Source organism: Aythya fuligula, chromosome 4, assembly GCF_009819795.1.
Source record: "Aythya fuligula isolate bAytFul2 chromosome 4, bAytFul2.pri, whole genome shotgun sequence".
NCBI classification, from domain to species: domain Eukaryota; kingdom Metazoa; phylum Chordata; class Aves; order Anseriformes; family Anatidae; genus Aythya; species Aythya fuligula.
Genome location: NC_045562.1, coordinates 70888461 through 70907105, shown reverse-complemented (window position 1 = coordinate 70907105; position 18645 = coordinate 70888461). Strand labels below are relative to the sequence as shown.

General features: G+C 43.2%; 1 protein-coding gene and 1 non-coding gene across 2 annotated transcripts; both read right to left on the bottom strand.

Moving 5' to 3' along the window:
* Window positions 1–2: 2 nt before the first annotated feature.
* On the bottom strand, window positions 3–18309 carry PTCD3 (pentatricopeptide repeat domain 3). The gene is made up of 24 exons (XM_032186173.1): window positions 18101–18309; window positions 17423–17469; window positions 16379–16418; window positions 15174–15219; window positions 14462–14530; window positions 13184–13288; window positions 12624–12747; window positions 11454–11572; window positions 10629–10702; window positions 10251–10338; window positions 10075–10135; window positions 9707–9789; window positions 8903–9047; window positions 7843–7893; window positions 6871–6954; window positions 6253–6281; window positions 5925–6028; window positions 4664–4742; window positions 4482–4572; window positions 3994–4079; window positions 3382–3530; window positions 2954–2995; window positions 1762–1920; window positions 3–1444 (listed from the first exon to the last, which is right to left on the bottom strand). Exons 1-24 carry the CDS (start codon window positions 18124–18126, stop codon window positions 1369–1371), a joined length of 1977 nt encoding a protein of 658 aa, XP_032042064.1. The 5' UTR covers window positions 18127–18309; the 3' UTR covers window positions 3–1368.
* Window positions 9856–9998, bottom strand: LOC116489309. Its single transcript, XR_004253272.1, has one exon. It is a non-coding gene; the product is annotated as a small nucleolar RNA SNORD94 (small nucleolar RNA).
* Window positions 18310–18645: the final 336 nt, after the last annotated feature.

Genomic DNA, 18645 nt, shown 5'->3' with positions numbered 1-18645 from the left:
CCTCCTGCTCTTCAGTTTCCTGTTTAATATCAAATACAACACACAGCAGCCTTTTTGCATAACCTGTGGAAGGCAGAATTTACCCTCTGTACTTGTTCTGTTCACAAAGAGTAAGAATTCACTGATGAAATCAATTCCAATTGGTACAGCTGTAAATAAAACATTTACAAGCACAGGTTTAAGCAGACAAAAATTAAGCGTCAGAGCATGCATTATGGTGTCCCCTTTCTGGCACAGGGCCTGTTCACCTCCTGGAGCAAACGCTGCCTTTGCCCAGCTTTACTGCAAATCTTACTAGAACGTGAGCAGCACCTTACTTTGAGCCCTTAAGCTGGAGCTGTGCCTGCAGCAGCTGCTGTGTCCCAGGCTTGTTACTGGATTATCCCTCAAGTGCCTCCCACTGCAGTGAGCTCTGACTTGTGCTGCAGCATCGGGCACACCAAGGTCAAAGGCAGGCAGCTGTTAACTCCTCCACCACTAGGACAGGGTTTAGTAGTGAGGAGCTTCTTTGCAAGTTCATAAACTATCTCAAAAAACCTTCCATAATTCCTTTACGAGCTGAGAACGGGTGCAGCAACACTGCCATGAGGGCTGGCTAACTGCACGGCAGAGAACAGAAGAGCAGTTGTCCATCTTTCCCGTCTCCTCCTCAGCTTTTTTGCTCTATTCCATACAAACTTCACTCGGTGGTCTCTCACAGACCAGCAGCAACACTGTAATCAACAATTTTTGATCACTAGACACAGCTGTATTTAGTGTCAGCCATTTATTAATGTGGCAATCTCCAGCTGTACAGGCTAACAAACTGCAGCTTTTTATCCTCTACAGTCCAAAGCCTGTCCCCAAACCCCAAAAAGGGTGAGGAAAAACACCACAGGTGATGAATGCTGTGTTACTTACAGTGTTTACATACCGATTGAACATCATTTTTAAGTCATTCATGAACATTAGCATGAAAGGAATTAAATCCAGCACAGGTTGACACCACAGGAGGCCTAGAAAAAGTCTTGCTCACGGAGCTGTGCGTGCTGAGCAGCTCCCAGAACACAGCACTCCTCTGTCCCTGCAGCCCCTGGTGCTTCAGGCACGGTGTGAGAGGCGTGGAAGGGACCACTGGGTACCCCAGCCCACCTTGAAGTCCCCAAAACCGTGAAAGAGGACAACTTCTTGGCTGCTCTGCAGAGGACAACGTCCTCTTGTGAAGAGGTTACCGGTGGGAACGGCCTGGAATGCTGCAGCACTGGGGAGAAATCAGCTCTTGGCAGCTCCCAGAAGCCGTCTCTTCAGGGGTTTCACTTCTTGGGGGAGCCTCCTGACACCACAGCTGCAGCTGCTCCTTGATTTCGCACAGGGAAGGCAGGAGGACAGCTAGTTGCTGTCACTGTCGCTGTCACTGTCACTATCGCTGCTGTCGCTGTCGGGCTGGATGCTCTCCAAGGCCTTCCTGTAAATTTTAAACCCTTCTGTCAGCATCAGTCCCCCGGTGCAGCCTTTTGTAATCCCTTCCCCATAATAACAGAGCCGAGCAGCGGGCACAGGTAACCCCATAACAGGGGTTACATCTCCTCCCAGGTGGGATAGCATCAAAAACTGAGGGGTTATTTTTTGGGGGGTGAATCCATCAGCCAATATAAAGGCACGTCGTTCTGAAAGCCAGCTCTCTGCCACCCCAGCCGAAGAGAAGGCTCCGCCCAGGAAATTACCCCTCTGACACTCACCTACTACACCCCTTTAGCGGTAGGGACAAGTACTCTGACTTACCTCTGGCTTTCAGAGAGTTCAAATTCCTTCTCCGCTCTGCTTTTAAGCCTTTGTGCTGAAGCCAGCCCGAGGGACACTGCCAGCTTCACCAGCTTAATTGCCTCGTCGGGGGAATTGGTTTGTTTAGCACAGTTCAAGAACTCGTCCATCACCCGGTCACTGCAAGAGGAAAGGAAAGCAACTGATCGTGGGGCCCCACCTCAAGTGCTACTCTGTCCCTTCATCACCTGTGGCGGTTACTGGAGACACCTTTCTTGCCTCTCAGCAGGGAAACAAGTAAGGGGCTGCAGCTCGTGCTGCAGGGAGCAAGGGACAGTTCAACCAGGAGAGCCCTTAGACCCATTTTCTAACAGCAGGGGAAGCTCCTTCCTTTCACATCCATAATCCACGGCAGCCACAAGCCACCAACTGCACCACAACTTCTCAAGGAGAATTGTTCCCCTTTCCTTATTCCCCAAACTGAGACAAGGCTCTGAGGTGGCCTGGCAGCATCAATCTTCCCTGGCCACGCTGGCAGGCATCTGCAGAACAGCAAAGTGCTGTTACCTGCTGCCCTCAGTACCAAACACCCCAACAGGCACAGGAGGCCACAGAGAACGTGATGCATCTCCAACACCACACCTAAGGTGTTCACTTACGGAAGCACCAAGCAGTTTTTGTCCCTAAAACACACTATATTCCTTAGAAGTTGTTTGCTTCTTCAAAAAGATAAATTTTTCATAAAAACCCTTAGAAAAAAAGCTGTTGGAGCTTAACAGGGTGACATGAAAATTTAGGATCTGACTTGATAAACTTGTCTTCAGAAATCCAGACATCTCTGAGGCACCAGTGCTTACTTAACACCGCATCAGATTTTTTTCTGAGCACATGGGAAGTGAGATGTTCTCAGGAATGCTGCTTAAACTGACTTCCAACACAGACTTAATCAGTGACACCATTCTCCGTGTCCCACAGCTTCATTCAATGACATCTTAAGGATCGATCCCACAAAGTTCCCTTTGCATCTTCACCTTTCCTGGGAGGCAGGAAGGTCTCAGAATGCATCAGCTGGATAAACAAACACCCGAGCCCACAGGGACAAACACACACTTTGGCAGTAAGACATGGAACACTACTGTTGGTTGTAATAGAAATGCAAGATCCCAAGCAATGGGGGACTTGGCACATGAAGTCAGAACATAGGTACACTCACGTGGGAATCCTGTTGGCTTGCTGGAAACGCTCTATCACCTTCCTGTTCAGAAGAAAAAACAAACAAAACCAATATATGAAACAAAATACACACAGAGGAAGAAAACAGGTATTAAATCTCTTAGAGAAACCCTTGCTGAAACCCAGGCAAGCTCTGTGTTTCCTGAAGAGCCATTCCCCCGAGTTTGGAACAGTTCCCATGCTGTATTCTCACAGATGCAACGTACGCCAGCTAACACCACTGAACGTGTTAAACACTGCATGAAACATCAGAAGTGTGACTGGTGACAAGTTTTAAATCTTTAGAAAGGTGCTTGTCACTTCTTTGTTTCAAAGAAACCAGCACAAAGAAAGCATGTTAAACAACAGAACATCAGTGACTCAGCTTTGGTTTCTGTGGTTAAGCCTTGACGACAGCCACACACGTACCAGGCGTCCTGTGTCCTCCCAACCCTGGAGAACAACACGGCGACGTGGCCCAGCGCGCTGCCCGTCCACGCCAACGGGGCCTGCTCCCTCCAGGATTGCTCGTGGACATTTTTGATGTCTTCAGCACACTTGGCAAATGCCAGCTGAGTCTGTGAAAAGATCGTGATGTTAATTCCAACATCTCTTGAATCAGCGCATTCTCTTCAATGCCATCCTCCAACACCCTCTGCGTACACTACAGGTCTGTCCCGATGTGATTTCATGCTCTGAATTAACAGCAGTTAATCCTGGCAGAAACCAAAACAAACAAAAAAACCCTCTTATGTCAGGACAATTGGCTCAGCAGCCCTCACTGCTGGGCTGGGTTCCTCTTCCAGACCCCAGTATGGAAGCGATCCTCTTTTATGTCAGTTTGAGGTTTCTCTACAAGTTGAGCACAACCTGGAGAGCTTAGCAGACCTGCACAAGCTCACACAGATCTGAGAACTTGTACCAGCATATGCACAGCAATGGGATCTCTAAGGTCCAGGGACAGTAACACAGCTCAAATACAGTCTGTGTCATATACAGAAACAGGGACACGCCTCTGTGCTTTTCACTGGGCTCCCCTACCTCTTCAGGATGCGTATCTCTGCTCATCAAAGACAAAATCTCTTCCAACAGGTCTTGTCTCCTATTAAACCCAAGCAGTTTCATATCTGTTTAGATAAAGACAACAGTTAGTAGGATATTTTCTATGTGCTAGAGCCTGAATCTGCATTTGTTTCCCCTGTTTAAGGTGCAAAGAATTTAAATGGAATTAAACCTGGACTGTTGGTTAAGGTGCCATCTGGTGAGCATTCAGTTTTCCAAGACACTGACATTTAACTATCACCAGCATTTATGGCATAACATGGCACAGCCACACTCTCTGCAACAGGCAGAGCTGATAGCACAGACTTTCTCTAATGACGTAACCTCACCACTGTACTCAGCAACAACGTCCCTCATGACAAAGCATCTCAGTGTGGCTATTCTGAGCACCAGGAAGTTCTCCCACTGCTCACTCCTCCAGTCCCCACCAAAGGAGCTGGCTATGCGACCACGTGGCTATCACTGACCTTCCCAGACCGATGGAATTGCTTCCAAGTGATTGGCTGCATCCAGCGCTTGAAGGAGGTCCACGATATTTTTAGGACTTGGATAGAAGAGCTGAGGAAGGAAGAATCACTTCAATGAACTGTAACCGTGCCCTTTCTTCATTCTAAAGTTTGAAAGCTTGCTTACAGTAAGATACACTTACCGAAGGGGGCATTTCTCTGTACCATTTCAACACAACATCAATTTGTTCCATCATACACAACAGTGAAAAGAATTTTGACCTATGGGAAGGAAAAAATGCTGGTTCAGTACCAATTATATCATTGGAACCAGAGAAGGGCCAGCAAACGATGGTGCTCTGATCATAATTGTGTTGCGTATCATGGAAGTTTCACTGTACGACTGCAAAACTACAATTAAAACAAGCAGTAGCATTTTTGGGGGAGAACTTTGCAGTGACACTAGGTTATTGTCAGAATTAGAAGTGGGCCACTACATTTTAAAGTCCCTAAACAATGCACCTTTTCTGCCTGATGCCAAGTTTGAGGTACCTGAACCCCTCTTGAATACATTTCAGGTAAGAAACCACTTGAGATTAATTTCCATTATTTTTTCTTGACTTACTTACAGACTAAACAAGGCCAGATTGTAAGAATCACCTCTGAAACTGCATCTTATTTTGATGGTAATTATTTTCATGAACTTACTGGAGCATCTCTAGTTGCAATGTCTTAGCAGGCTTTTCTTCAAATCAGTCTGATCCAAGTGCTTAATTACATTCAGTGACTACAGCAGTTGATGACATTGCTCAAGATGGTTCAGATGCCTTGATTACACAGGCAAATAGTAAAATTACTTGAGAGTTTGGTGCCTAGATACACCTGGAGCACTGCAACGTCTCTCTAAAGCTGCAAGCAGAGAGCTGGTCCTGCTGTGCGTGCTGGTTTGGTGCATCCACCACAGCCACCTCCTGAACTGCCATGCTAAGTGGCCAACAGGGCTGCAGAAAATTCAGCTGGTTAGTGGAGTTGTGGCAGGGGGATTGAGCTAAGCTAGACAGTGAAGGGTCTGAGTTACAGAACTTCTGTTCCTTCCCTGGCCTCTTGGCTGGACAACAGTTTTCCTATAACACAAGGGACCACTGAAGAGGCATGACTTATACAGTTTGATGATCATCTACGATCTGTTTTACACATTTAGCCTTCTGACATTTATGAGCTCATGAATTCATCTGACTTCTCACACTCCAAGACACTTTCGGTTTGGAAAAGGCAACAAACCAAAAATACATCCTAAGCTATCACTGTTCTTAAGAGGTACTTCATCACCTAATTCCCAAAGTGCACATATAATTGCTAGACGATATTCAACAAAGAAGCATTCTGTACAAGGTCTGAATTCTACTTTACATTCAAATTGATAACAATACACAAGACACCAAATAAAAGCTGCACTTCACTCACCAGTAGGAATTTAACTGAGACATGTCCAAGAATTTCCAGTTATCTCCCTTCTCCATTGCCTTATTTAACCGATAAGCAAGCTTGATATCCTTAAGGTCGCAGCACTGCAATAAACCAGTCAGATTTTAAAGAATGTACCAAATGTAACACATTACATAAACCCACAACATAGAATTATGGAGCAAAGTTACAGGAGGTGACAAACACAGGTGAAAAAGGGAAAGATGCTGAGTGCTAAATCTTATGAGACAAGCTGGAAATCTCACAGGCAATTCTGAAACAGCTGGAAGGCTGAAAGGAATTGTGACCGCAGGGAAGAGGTACTTACCACTTGCATAGCAGTGGCAAAAAAATTGGCTGAAATGGGAAAAATGAACTGTTAGTTTCCTCCTTTCAAAGGGACATACAGTAGCTCATTAACCCAGCCTCCCACGGGACAGATGAGACATCTTCAATTAAAAAGCTGAATCTGTAGCTAAATTTGACAACACAACAGGGATTCTGACTTTGTGTGGAAACTCTGCCATGGTTGCCAGCCAATGTTCTGGGGGCAATTATACTGCTGGGCTTTTGGAGCCAGATTTCAGATTTAAACAGATGATCTGTTTGAATGTGGGCGGTTTTACAAAAGCTACATTCTCATTTGACCCAAACCAGCAATATTTGTAAGACAGGCAAGTTTAAAAATAAAAATAAAATAAAAAAAATAAGGTCAGCCATTTCACCCTCCTCCTTCGTTATGCAACAGAGGTAAGTGTTCAGGCAGGTCACCCACCTCTTTAGTACACCCCAGAGCTGCCCCAAAATATGCAAATGTATCAGAAGAGGTTGGTAAAAGCAAGCCACACACATTCTTTCCAGCTGGCTAGGACTACTTGGAATTCACTAGCTGACTCTTCAGAGATGTTTAAGCAATGCAGGTTGTCAGATATATTGAAGTTCGTACCATCATCAGGGTCCTGGGCAGTGAAACTCCTCTTTTCAACATCCTCCAGCACCTCAGATATGATGCTGGACGGGCCAAGATCAACTGCAGGGCAAACAGACGAACAATATGACAGTTGTGCTATGTGCTCCATTGGTACAGAGTTTGCAAAGATACTATGGAAATGGAAACTAGCACCACAATTACAAAACAAATGTTGAGAATCTCCTGTCTGTGCCACTATTTGTCGTGTTCCACATGAGCTGTAGTATTATTTGCACTACAAGTTCCCTAGTATCACCATATTTTCACAGAGAATCAGGGCAGGTTCAGGCAGAGATGAGTACTTTCTAGCAAGGAGTCCAACAGACCAGGAAGTTTGTTTGAAGGCAGCTCTGAGAAAAGCAATGCATTCCAAAAACAAACAACAAAAAAAATTCCAGAGCAACTCCTCCAAACACGTTCTAACCCAAGGACTGCAGTAATGACTACTGTGTCTGTTCTCTTCCCATGCCAAAGGATTTGTGGCTAAAGGATCTCCAACAGCTGGGCTCCTGCCTTCTACCACAACTATTTCAAGACACCTCCAAAGCACAGAACTGTTCCAGAAAAACAGAATCCTTGTGCGCTTTCTTCCCTGTGAGTAAACAGTCTATAAAATCACATTACACTCAGACCCAGCCTCCACAGAGACTGAGCAGCATTTGCTCTTTAGCTATACCAATTTGAAGGTACAAATGGAAAGGGGTTTTCTTTCCAGTTTTGCCAGTTCTCAAAGCACGAGGTCTCTTTCTTCCCTGTAAGAGGTTAGGATACTCTCTAACTTTTTCTTCACTCAAGTAGAATCAGACAGAACAGTTAACACTAGGATTACACACATAAGAAGACGTATTTTATGTCCTAAATCAACAGCTTTCATCCATGACACTTGGAAAGCATTTAAAGCAGGTGTTAGACAGGACACACTCACAGACAAGTTGATACTGCACCTACCAGCTCTATAAAAAATAAAGAGAAGATGTTCATACGTTGCAAGGCTAGGCTCTGAAAAGAAAAAAAACATTGAGGTTACTTTGGTATTCTTGGCTGAGCTTTATGCCCAAGCTAACTCAGTCCCCACGCCTTCTAGTCAGGCAGCATGCAGAATTTGCTCTATCATCGCTCTCCCTTTCCACCCTAACGCTGGACCAGCCCTCAACCACATGTTACAATTCTGAAAAACATTATCTGAGGGTGGACCATCAGCTGGAGCATCACGCTGCAGGACAAGCAGCCAAGCTTCCTGCTCTAAATTAACAGCAGCAATATTCCATACCTAGGTTTCCACTCTGCTCATTAGCATCTCCCTACTGTATCAGCAGGCATGTTACAAGTCAAGGTGCACTCTACAACGTCACATCAGCTGTGCGGATATTCCCTGCTTTTTAAAAAGTGGATGGCATCACCAGAACATCTACATCAAAAGCTTTTCTTCTGTACAGTGTAGATACACAAAACTCAAACGGCTTGGGTGGCTCATTAGATTGATTCCTTGATTGATAGGAAATTAACAAACTCAGCTGACTGCTGTGAGTGTGTTTGTATTATTTACTATTTCTACCATAATACTGCAGTAAGGATACAGTCGAGAAATAGCACGTGGGCTAGGACCTACTTCCCACTGCATACACACACCTGTCCTCAAGCAGCTCGATGTAACTACAGCTAGTGATGTAATGACAAACACGCTCCTCAACTAAGGGACTGTAACACCAAAATGCTTCATTACTTGTCCCAAGGGGCTAAATGCACCCATGACCTTGTAATTAGTAATCAATAGAGAACAGAGACTCTGAAAACAACAGTTCAATTTAAAATCTGCAGGCCACAACTAAAAATCACACCTTTTTCTGTCTCAGTTCTCTCGCAAAAGGAAAAAAACAGCAAAATCAAGAACACAGAAATACTTTTTTTCCCCGGCCTTGAACTTTTTCCCTACAGCTGGAAATGCTGTGTTGCTTGTTGCTGAGCTCTTACGCTAGCTATTCTGGAGGTGGTGTTCTGGTTCTCTTACCAATTTTGAGTGCTTCCATCTCCTTTAGTACTGATATAGCCACACTTCTGCCTATGCCACCACACCGCCTCAGAGTCTTCAGCACAGCATTAAATGTTAGCAAGTTTGGCTGCACTTCCTGTTGCACCATGTGATTCAAGAAAACCTTCAAAGACAACAAAACACACACATCCTCAGGGATTCATACATCACAGATCACAGTTCTACTTTCAAGCAGATACAGATGCATTTCGCCAACCTAATCCTTCTCATACCCTGCAAGTGAACAACACTGCCTCAACTATCGTTTATTAAGGAAGTACGATCTAATCTTTAATTAATTTCAAGGAGAAACAAGACTACAGAGTTGCATCACATTTAATCTTGGAGGTTGATGTCCAGAATATCAAGAAAATTGTTAAGTTTCCTTACTAACCTTCCTTACCACTGTTATGTCAATAGAACTGGAACCTCTAATGTTACCCCTCAAAATTCCATTTCCATCACAACACTACGAATTGCAATTCAGAGAAGAGTTTTTAATTATCTCCCATCATAATTTCCCAATTACTTTCTGGCTGGGCAGCTCTCGGATCAGTAAGTTCTCAGAAGGCAAACTGTTCTGCAAGGACAAGGTTGGGTTTTGTACATTTTTCACTCCTTTGCAGTTAGTTTGCGTTCTTAAACTAGCAAAATTCCTTCGTAGCAGGTATTAGTACCTTACAAAACCCATGCTAAAAAATGAGCTTTGTAACAACTGCAAACTTGTACCAATAATGCAGAGCCAGCCCCCATACTCCTACCTCTTCCTTTTTACCTCCTTACCTTGACTAATTCCCATCTTTCTGGGGACTTGTCCTTCAGAAACGGGACAGCTCCGATCAGTGCATTGAACGTCTGCACATCGGCTGAAAAATGTAAGATAATTCACTTTAACTGACAACTGTCATCTAAAGAGAGCAGTTTGTTACAACATGGCTCAGTTTCTGGCGAAGTTCTCATGCAAATCTGTTTCCAGTGAGCCAGCCACACGCCAGCTGCACTGAAATAAAGAGTTTGCATTCAGCTCCCATGATCTAGCTGAGGTCCGTACCCCTGCGCCAATCATCATTGCCATGAAAGAAATATTCACATACCCAACAACTAATTTCTGCTACTCAGAAGACCATAAACTAAAAGAAGCAGGCTCTTACCCTTGTGCCTTTCATTCAGCAACTCTGTGTACATGTCGTAAGCTTTAGCAGAAGCCCCATGCTGGAAAATGAACAAAGAAAAATAAACTATCAAACAATGAACAAAGAAAATAAACTCTCCGTGTGAGATTTCAGCAAGTTAAAAAATACCTCTCAACACTGAAAGGTGACTTTACCTTGGCCATCCCACGGATCATAGTGCAATAGGAGTGTGCATTCCTCTCTGGCATTATCTTAAATATCCTTTCAGCATCGTTGTTCTCCCTAGAATCAGCAAACAAGCTGGATGTTAAAGAACTCAATTACAGATACCTTTATGAAAACAATTTGAAATACAAAACAAAATTATGGGCTGTACCTCTAGGGGCTGACATTCAAATATATTAATCCTCATCCTTTGAGCTAGTCTACAATTACTTATTAGACCTCCACCAGCACTTTCAAAGGAGCTGTATTTAACAAATAACGCCTGCAAGTATGGGCTTTAACTCAGTTTTATAACAACACAAATGCACAGTCCACTGAATGCAAGAATATCAGCAACATTTTTATACCTCCATCTAGAGCCAGATGAGCGTGGACCTCTTTGGAGTGGTCTCTTTGGAGTTTTCTGCTCTGAAGCATTCACCTGAAGAGATTTTTTTGCAGAAATGAGTTTCTCACAATTCAAAGTTCTCAATAAACATCCAACGATATGTTTTGGTAACAAAGAAGTTCAATAGCTATTTATAAGCTAGCAAAGCTGTTGTTTTTTTTTAAAATGAGTTACATTAAAATGATTTGCATTCTGATGTTTGGGAAACTAGTTAAATCAAGAATCCTGTTTATGTTACTAAACCTACTCATGAGGCAAATTATATATAATTTGTGGAGCTGTTGGAAATACTTAGACTGTATCACATCACGTATAAAACCCTTTCTCCCTCAATCGCCCCAGGGACAGGTCGTATGTAATGCATTTTCTGCTGACCCAATGACCTGATAACTCTGAGCTCTCAACTTCATTAAAACACAGATTTTAGGGTTTGGACTCAAATAAAATGGCCATGTTCGTCTATGTTAGATGTACTAGAAGCTGCCATTGGAGATAATCTATAAAACCAAAGCTGGCAGTGGGAAAAATGTGTTTAAACAGGTCAGCAGAACTAAGCTGATGTAGGGTTCTAGCTGCGAAGTTCATCTTTAGGGAAACTACTTTTGCTAGTAGGTCAGGCACAGGATTTTTATAGCTCCTGTACTTCCAGGGAACATTGACTGCATCTGACCCACCTCACACCATCTTCCAGTTAGGGAATCCCAGTACAAAGATCTTGACATCACCTCCACACACTCTTACAACTTATGAAATAAATAAATAGAACTCAACATGTTTTTCATACCCCTGATTCTTCCAAATCCTCTTTCTCTTCACGTTGTTCTTCCTGAACAGATTTTCCATCTCCATAGAAGCATAACAAATCTAGAAGGCTGTTTGTGGTCTCCAGAGATACAGGGGTACCTACAGGAAATAATGACGTACAGCAGTCAGAGAAAGTAAAAAGCACACTGTTCAATGTACAGCCTTGTCAGGGCATCTTTGACCACCACTTGATTCTCTAGATGTTTTCTAGCAAGTCTGTTAAACTGAGGTATGAAATTAAGATTTCCTTGGAACCACTTACAGCAGAAGTCTATTTTAATTAAACAACCCTATCTGTTTTTCTATTAATGCCACAGAAAGGGTAGAGCTTTCCTGATCAAGTGGGAGAAGGGAGTGACGGCTAGCAGCTGAAACTGAGAATCACCACAAACACAAACACCACTGCAACTGGAACATCGAGTGCTTTTCACTACTCCAAGGAGACATTTCCTATGAAATAGATTTAAAGCCAACAAAAGAGTGGTTTGATGCAATCTTCTTTCCATCTTTCAGTGGGAATGAGAAGGTCTCGCCTTCCCAGTAAGTTTTCCTCCTTCAGAGGCTGTGGCAGTTCATTTTCTAGTGTTTACTCCCCTTTTGTCCACAACAGAGGTAAGATCCAGAGTAAGGAGGAACCAAAAACGACTCATTTACTGCGGGCAGGGCACAGATGGGGCACTCAGCTGGTATGCTGAACCAGTCTACCACAGCAGTAAAGAGCTTAGTAGCACCTTGTATCACCTGTCTCTTGGTCAGGAAACTCCTTGTTCTGTGTCACCAAAACGACATCAGACAAGCCACTGATAGGGAAGGCCTAATAATTCTGGAGAAACAGTTCACCAGAGCAATGACAGTCACAAAAAAATTAGTAATGTGGTCATGAAAACTGCCTCCGTATGAAGCCTAGGTCTCCACACACACTCTGGATGTAGTTGCATCAAGCAGCACAGAATTCTGTTATTATGCATGGGCTAAACTATGCTCCCTGACAGCCAAATTCAAGCAGACAAGATGAATGTGAACACATGAAGCAGTTACCTTTACAGTTCCAGTAGGTGACTAACTTATGTTACCCCGTGCCATCTACTAAAACACTTTTTCAACAACTTAAGTAGAGCTCCAGCTCAGGATGTGGTAGGTGGCCACGAACCTGCTTGCAGGAGCTGATCGAACAGGTCCACGGAGGCTTTCATCATCCGGAGGTTGATGCGCTCTCTTAGAGCTTCCTCGTTCACTCCTTCAAGCTGAGGTGTGAGAGTCACGGGCATCAAGCACTGAAAGCACAGAGGACAAGTTAAGCACACGCTCAAACCTTCTCATTGTTGAAACACTAATCAAGTACGTTTAGTTCTTCACCCACTACCCTGCTTTGATTATCTTTCATTGGCTAAGAGCCTTTATTAGGCTCTCCCAGCCCAACAGCAACAGTCCTTGTGGTGATGAAGGACACACATCCTCATCTCCTGCTTTCCTACACACAAGTCAACATCTAAACAGCATTTCTTTCCTTACTTTTATCTGAAGAACCTGCATGATGTTGAATCTACTTCAGTTTCACCTTGAAAACACTGAAACCACTATTTCTTTCATAGCTGTTTACAAACCAGTTATCAAGATTATCTTTTTCCATTAGTTTCTGCCCAGTCTAACAGCTGATTTCACTACCCAACAGAACAAATATAATGGAAATGAAAAGCAAAAAAAGCTTACTGGTACGTTAGGTTCTGCAAGAATCTTGTCAAAATATTGAGGAAATTGCTTAATAATGTATTTTGCAGCATTTCTTCCCGACTCCTTCGACAATGAAAGCAGGCGCTGCATAGGAAGGAGAGAGAACAAGAGTTTGATAAAGAAACATGTAACTAAAAAGATCAGTGTGAGGAAAAACATTTTCTGTAACACTCAGCGTTCTGATGGGATCAAATTAAGCACACGTTGTATTTTCAGCTCTTCATAAAAACACAAGGACAGGACAACATGCCGCATAAATCTTCTGGTATTATCCCAAGTTCAGGATGTTTGTTATTTAAATGAGACGGTCATTTACTGCTATGGTATTAGTCAAGGAATGAAGTTCTGTATCAGATGCATCTGAACTGTTGCATTACTACCTCAAGGTCAAGCTCATGTCTCTTTTTAGAGGTATGACACGAGGAAGTTTCTCTATTTTTCACTTTCAAGAGGATCACTGGCATCACCCAACTCTCATTCGCAGCTTTTCCTGAAGTTCTACAGTCAGCTCCTCCTTCACTGCTTCTTTTAGAACTTCGGGCATTTGAAAGCCTCCTTCACCTTCCTCTGGCCTCACTGCATGGCCGGCATGCCAAAGAACTGCTGAAGTCCTCTCCTAGTCCTATCACTGCCTTGCCAAAATGTATCTTAGTACCACACACAGTACTTTCTTCTTGCCCTTATTTTCAGTTCTGCTTTCTCCTGCCTCAGCTTTGCACTTTTTAATCTTATGCAAAGGTAACATCACGGACAGACTCCTTTCCTTCTTCCTTTTATTATTGTCTCATTACTATTTCCATAAATCTATGTTACCAAATAGCTGTTCTGTGAATACAATTCCTGGCAGTTGGCCACAACAACTAATTAAATGTATGCAGTAACAGGCACACCAGTAACCATCCATGTTTTAATTCAGATATAATTCAAATTGAGATTTTGTGCTTATGGTTTAGTTCAACACTTGCAATACCGCTTATTCAGGAATATTAACAGAGCTGTGGCAGACAGAAGGTCCCTACACTGCAGGGAAGAAAAAAAAAAAGGTAACTTTGTGTATGCAGGGTGGCTTTGTCTAGAAAAATTTTACAGTCACGTGCGTTCAGACATACACAGAGGGGAAATGAGAACAGGAATTCCAAAGAGAATTCTGATCTTTCATTTTCTTCTGTAATTAAAACAAGGCTTCAAATAGATAACATTCTCATAGCCTGGGCAAAGGAGGGAGAAACTTTAAAGGATTCCAAAGGAAATACTCACAGCATTAGCTGAATTTCTTGGCATCAGGTAAGGGTCATCCTGGAACATATAATGAGCAGCAGTAGGATCCTGTAGAAAGGAGAACCCAGGACTGAAACACTTTCAGTTATGAACGCAGGCATGCTGTAGTTATCACACACCTTCAAGGGATTGCAGGCACGATGAACAGTTCCATCATAACCAACACGATTTGCATTTTACAAGAATTCCACTTGTAAGCAAGCAGGACCCGCAGCTTTAATTGCCTCAGGAGATCTGAGGGACTTGCAGGATCAGATTCAATTTCCAGAGTTCCAGACAGTGTTTAAGAAAAGCACCACAGCATTAATTGCTGCCCAGCAGGAGTAGACACTGATTGCTCTTTGGAAGGCTGATGTTCTGGACTGAGATGGGCAAGAGGCAGACGGGACTGGAAAGCTAAACTGGTAAAAGAACTTGCTCCTGATTTTAGCAAAAGTCTTGTCAAAATATTAATGCCTTTCCTGTGATATTTTTAACTACAGTAAGTTCCAGCTCTCTTTGTACTAGAAAGAGAGTTTAAGGACACAACAAGAAGTGTTGAGCAAAAAAGAAGACCTTGTAAAAAACAAATGCAAAAATCTTGTCTTTCATTTCTGGCCAAGGCAGAAGTATAAGCCTCTAGAGTGACAGGCCAGCATGTGAGAGGATGAACAACCCAACCTGTATCCACGATCATAACAAAACTACTTACCCTATTCACAGTAGAAGCCAATGTTTGGAGGACTGCTAGTTTATCCCTAAAAGTAAAAGAAGCTTTGATTAATGCTGGGTTGCAGATTTTTAGTTCTATGTATTACAAAATAAGTACAGGATTATCACAGCCTGTAAGGATCTTCAGTTCTAGAATAGTGGGTTTGCTTCACTTAGAAAACAGCACTTTTCTCAAGAGATAGAAGATTTAAATGCAAAACCAGACACACTCCTGGAACTACAGGGAAAAAAAAGACTTGAGGAAAACCAGAAGAATTTGTGTATTTCCTGCTACCACCAGTTACCTCACTATCCATTCTGAAAGAGAGAACACAGGGAAGGGACACAGAAAAAAATCCCTGGAAAGCTCCTCTCAGAGCCCCTTAGGGCTATCCCAGCTCTGAGGGATGAGATACACGAGGCCCTCTCTCTAAGAAGAATCTTGGGAGGAAAACAAAAGCAACAAAAGAACCTACACTGCTTGCGACTCCCCTGTCTGTGGATCCTTAAGACTTTGGTTGTGTTTCAAGCTGACAGCGTTTAGGTGAAGGTGGTCTTATTTGGGGTTTGAATACAGACACCATTTAGCTATTACTTTATTTTTTGTGGTACAGTCATGCAATTTCAGCTTAACTGCTTTAGAGTACTAGGAGAATCACAACAAAATAGATTTTGTTCAGCTGTATTATTTCTGAACAGGATTTCATTCAGCAGGCTACCATGTTTATTTCACTGAAAGAAACATTCCTACATGCAGGCAGCCAAATTAAATTGATTTTGCAGATTTCTAGCAAACACAATCTTTTGTAAAGTAACTAAACTATGCTTACAATTCTTATAATTTTTTTTTGAAAGAGAGGGCAGAAACAGGTTGTGCATGCTCTGCATTAAGGGGAAGAGCCAAGAATATTCCCAGAGCTTCCAGTCAGCAGCAACTGCCCCTTCTGGAGCATTAAATCTAAGATTACAGCAACCCCATTTTTCCTTTTCATCTTTGTTGTACACATTCAAGTGAATCATAACCAAGATAAAGAGCATGTTTTCTCCAAGAGGAAAAAACAAATCTCTTGTAGTAGGCAGCAATGCAAGACTGGTTTTGGTACAGCCATGTTCCAGTCTCATTCACAGACAGGTTATGTTCAGCTGTCTAGCAATGATTTTTTTTTTTTTTGCAGGCCAAGAAATATTCCAACAGTAAACACTCACCAGGTTTTCCTTCGTGGAATCACAATTTCTTCTTGAGTATCTATGAGAAACAATATTAAAAAGTTATTATTAAAAGCTAACAGGTGTCCAGAGAAAACCCTGACCTGATCAAAGTTGATGATTTGAGCTAATATTGCTGAAAAGATTTCAGGAAAGTCTTCAAAGCCAGAGTCTGGCATAGGCCACAATTTATTGTGGTGGTAACAGAAAAGGCTGGCAGGGAGATCAGCAGTCCTTCACAGAGACAGGATCAGTTTTTTTTCCCTACCTCAAAGAGATCTATCCACTTACACATCCACATTTCCTCAACCATCCTTCTCCTGTACCTTACAGCTTGAGCTCCAACCTTCCCAGTCCTTTGCTTTCCTGCTCTCAGTCCCCCACTTTGAAGTCTGCTGCCTCTGCCCATTTGTCTTCCCCAATTCAGCTCGCCTAAGTACTGCAGCAAAGCACCCTCTCCACTTCCAGCTCCTCCAGCCTGACACCAACTGATGGCACAAAGAGCTGAACAAAGTTCCCAGCGAAGATAAAAAGACAATGCCAAAAGAATCTAGAGGTAGTGAGCAAAGCCCTGTAGCAAACTCATTCACCAAGGAATATGCAGAAAGTCCTGATTACAACCCCCAGAGGCACTTTTCCCACTGCCTCTGTATTGATTCTTCCATGATCTGTCCACTACTCTTCCCACAGTCCATAGCAGCAATATGGTACAGAATGTGGAGAAGAAAACTCTGAGGATTAAGGTGAAAAACTCCGTGCTGTTGGATGTTGTCACTATCAATTTTATTATTCTTCAAGGAGCAGCTGGACAGCTGATGGAAGCGAACAATTCAGTTCATGCTCTCTGATCAGAGCTGGCTGGTGGCAAGGGAAATCAAACAACTTAAGCCAGGAAAGCTCTTCACAATGAAGATGAGGGGAAAGAGAAAGTAATAAAGGGAAAGAGGGTGCTTAGCGTCTTCTTTATCTCGTGACAGAGTATATGGTGTAGAAATTTAAAAAAAATAATAAGAAAAGAAGAAACAAGTGATTGAAATACCATACCTTCTATGTTTTCAGCAGCCTTCTGAGCTGTACTACTGGAAGAGCACCTATAAACCAAACAGTTTTCAGTGTATAGCAGTCACGCTAATATAGCAAAACCAGATTAATGAGATTCTGGACTACAAGTCAAAATTAATTAAAACGTTAATGAGGAAAATGTAACTGGAAATGTTGTATTGTTAGTAACCCCAAATGACTATTATAAAACTCATATTTGATGATTCTATTATTGCACTGATTTCTGGAGATGAGAGTGTATGGAAATAAAACTGCACTGGATAAATGTGATTGTTTAGGGGGGGATATCACGCCTTTAGTTTTCGTGAACATCTCAGAAAGAAAATCCTGAATGGAAATTAGAAGAGCCAGTCTACGTGTTAGAGATAGAACCTAGCTGAAAGCAGGACCTTTCCATAAGTACTTTAGACAAGCACGGTGCGTTTATACAAGTGGAATACCATGAGATGGGATGTAGTGACATCAGTCCCATTTGCTTCCAGGCACCCAGCCCCTACAGGGCTCAGAGCTCACTCATGCACCCAGGGCTGTAGAAAGCACATTTGCATGAACTTGCTCTGCTGTGCTTGCACCCAAGTCAGAGTTGGACACAAGGCCTTCTTACAATTGTTCAGATTTTACTGCTTTTAATGTAAAACAAACAAACAAAAAAATCCTTACATTATGGTACTTTTTCCACTCCTCATGGAATGTTCCAACACTAAAGCCTTACTGAAACTCTAACAGGGAAACGGCCTTTAATGCTGACCTTGACCCTAAAGGGGACGCTATCAGGGTGTTTTTGTGGTTTGAAGCGCCACGAACAGCTAAACCTGCCCCTTATCAATCCACACGTTGATACGACCGTTTATGACCCCCCCACCTCAGAATTTGGCCCCCAAGCAGGTGATACAACTAGCGCAAGACCCTTTCACTCGACCTGTCCCTTTTTCAGGGAAAAGAACCACTTTACCATCTCAAACCCCCTCAGGAAACAAAAAAGAGCCTCGAAACCCCCCCAAACCTGACAGAATCCCCTCACAATCCCACCCCCCCAAAGCCCCCTCAGGGGCAGCCCCGAGGCCGCGCATGCGCAGAGCCCAGCGGCGCGAACCCACCCCCAGGGCGCATGCGCGGCGTTTCCCGCCTCACTCCCCCCCTTCCCCCCCCGTCCCCTCAGGGGCTCCTTCCTCACGGCCCCGCCGCCCCCGGCTCCTTTCCCCCAC

Bases quoted from the DNA above. Each gene is read 5' to 3' on its own strand.
- PTCD3 (XM_032186173.1), bottom strand. From the start codon at position 18,126: ATGAGGAGTGGAAAAAGTACCATAAT. The intron at 4,743-5,924 runs GTGAGTGAAGTG...TCCTTCCCATAG, and splicing joins TCTCAGTTAAATTCCTACTG to GTCAAAATTCTTTTCACTGT. The intron at 3,531-3,993 runs GTAGGGGAGCCC...ATCTTTTCACAG, and splicing joins GAGATACGCATCCTGAAGAG to ACTCAGCTGGCATTTGCCAA.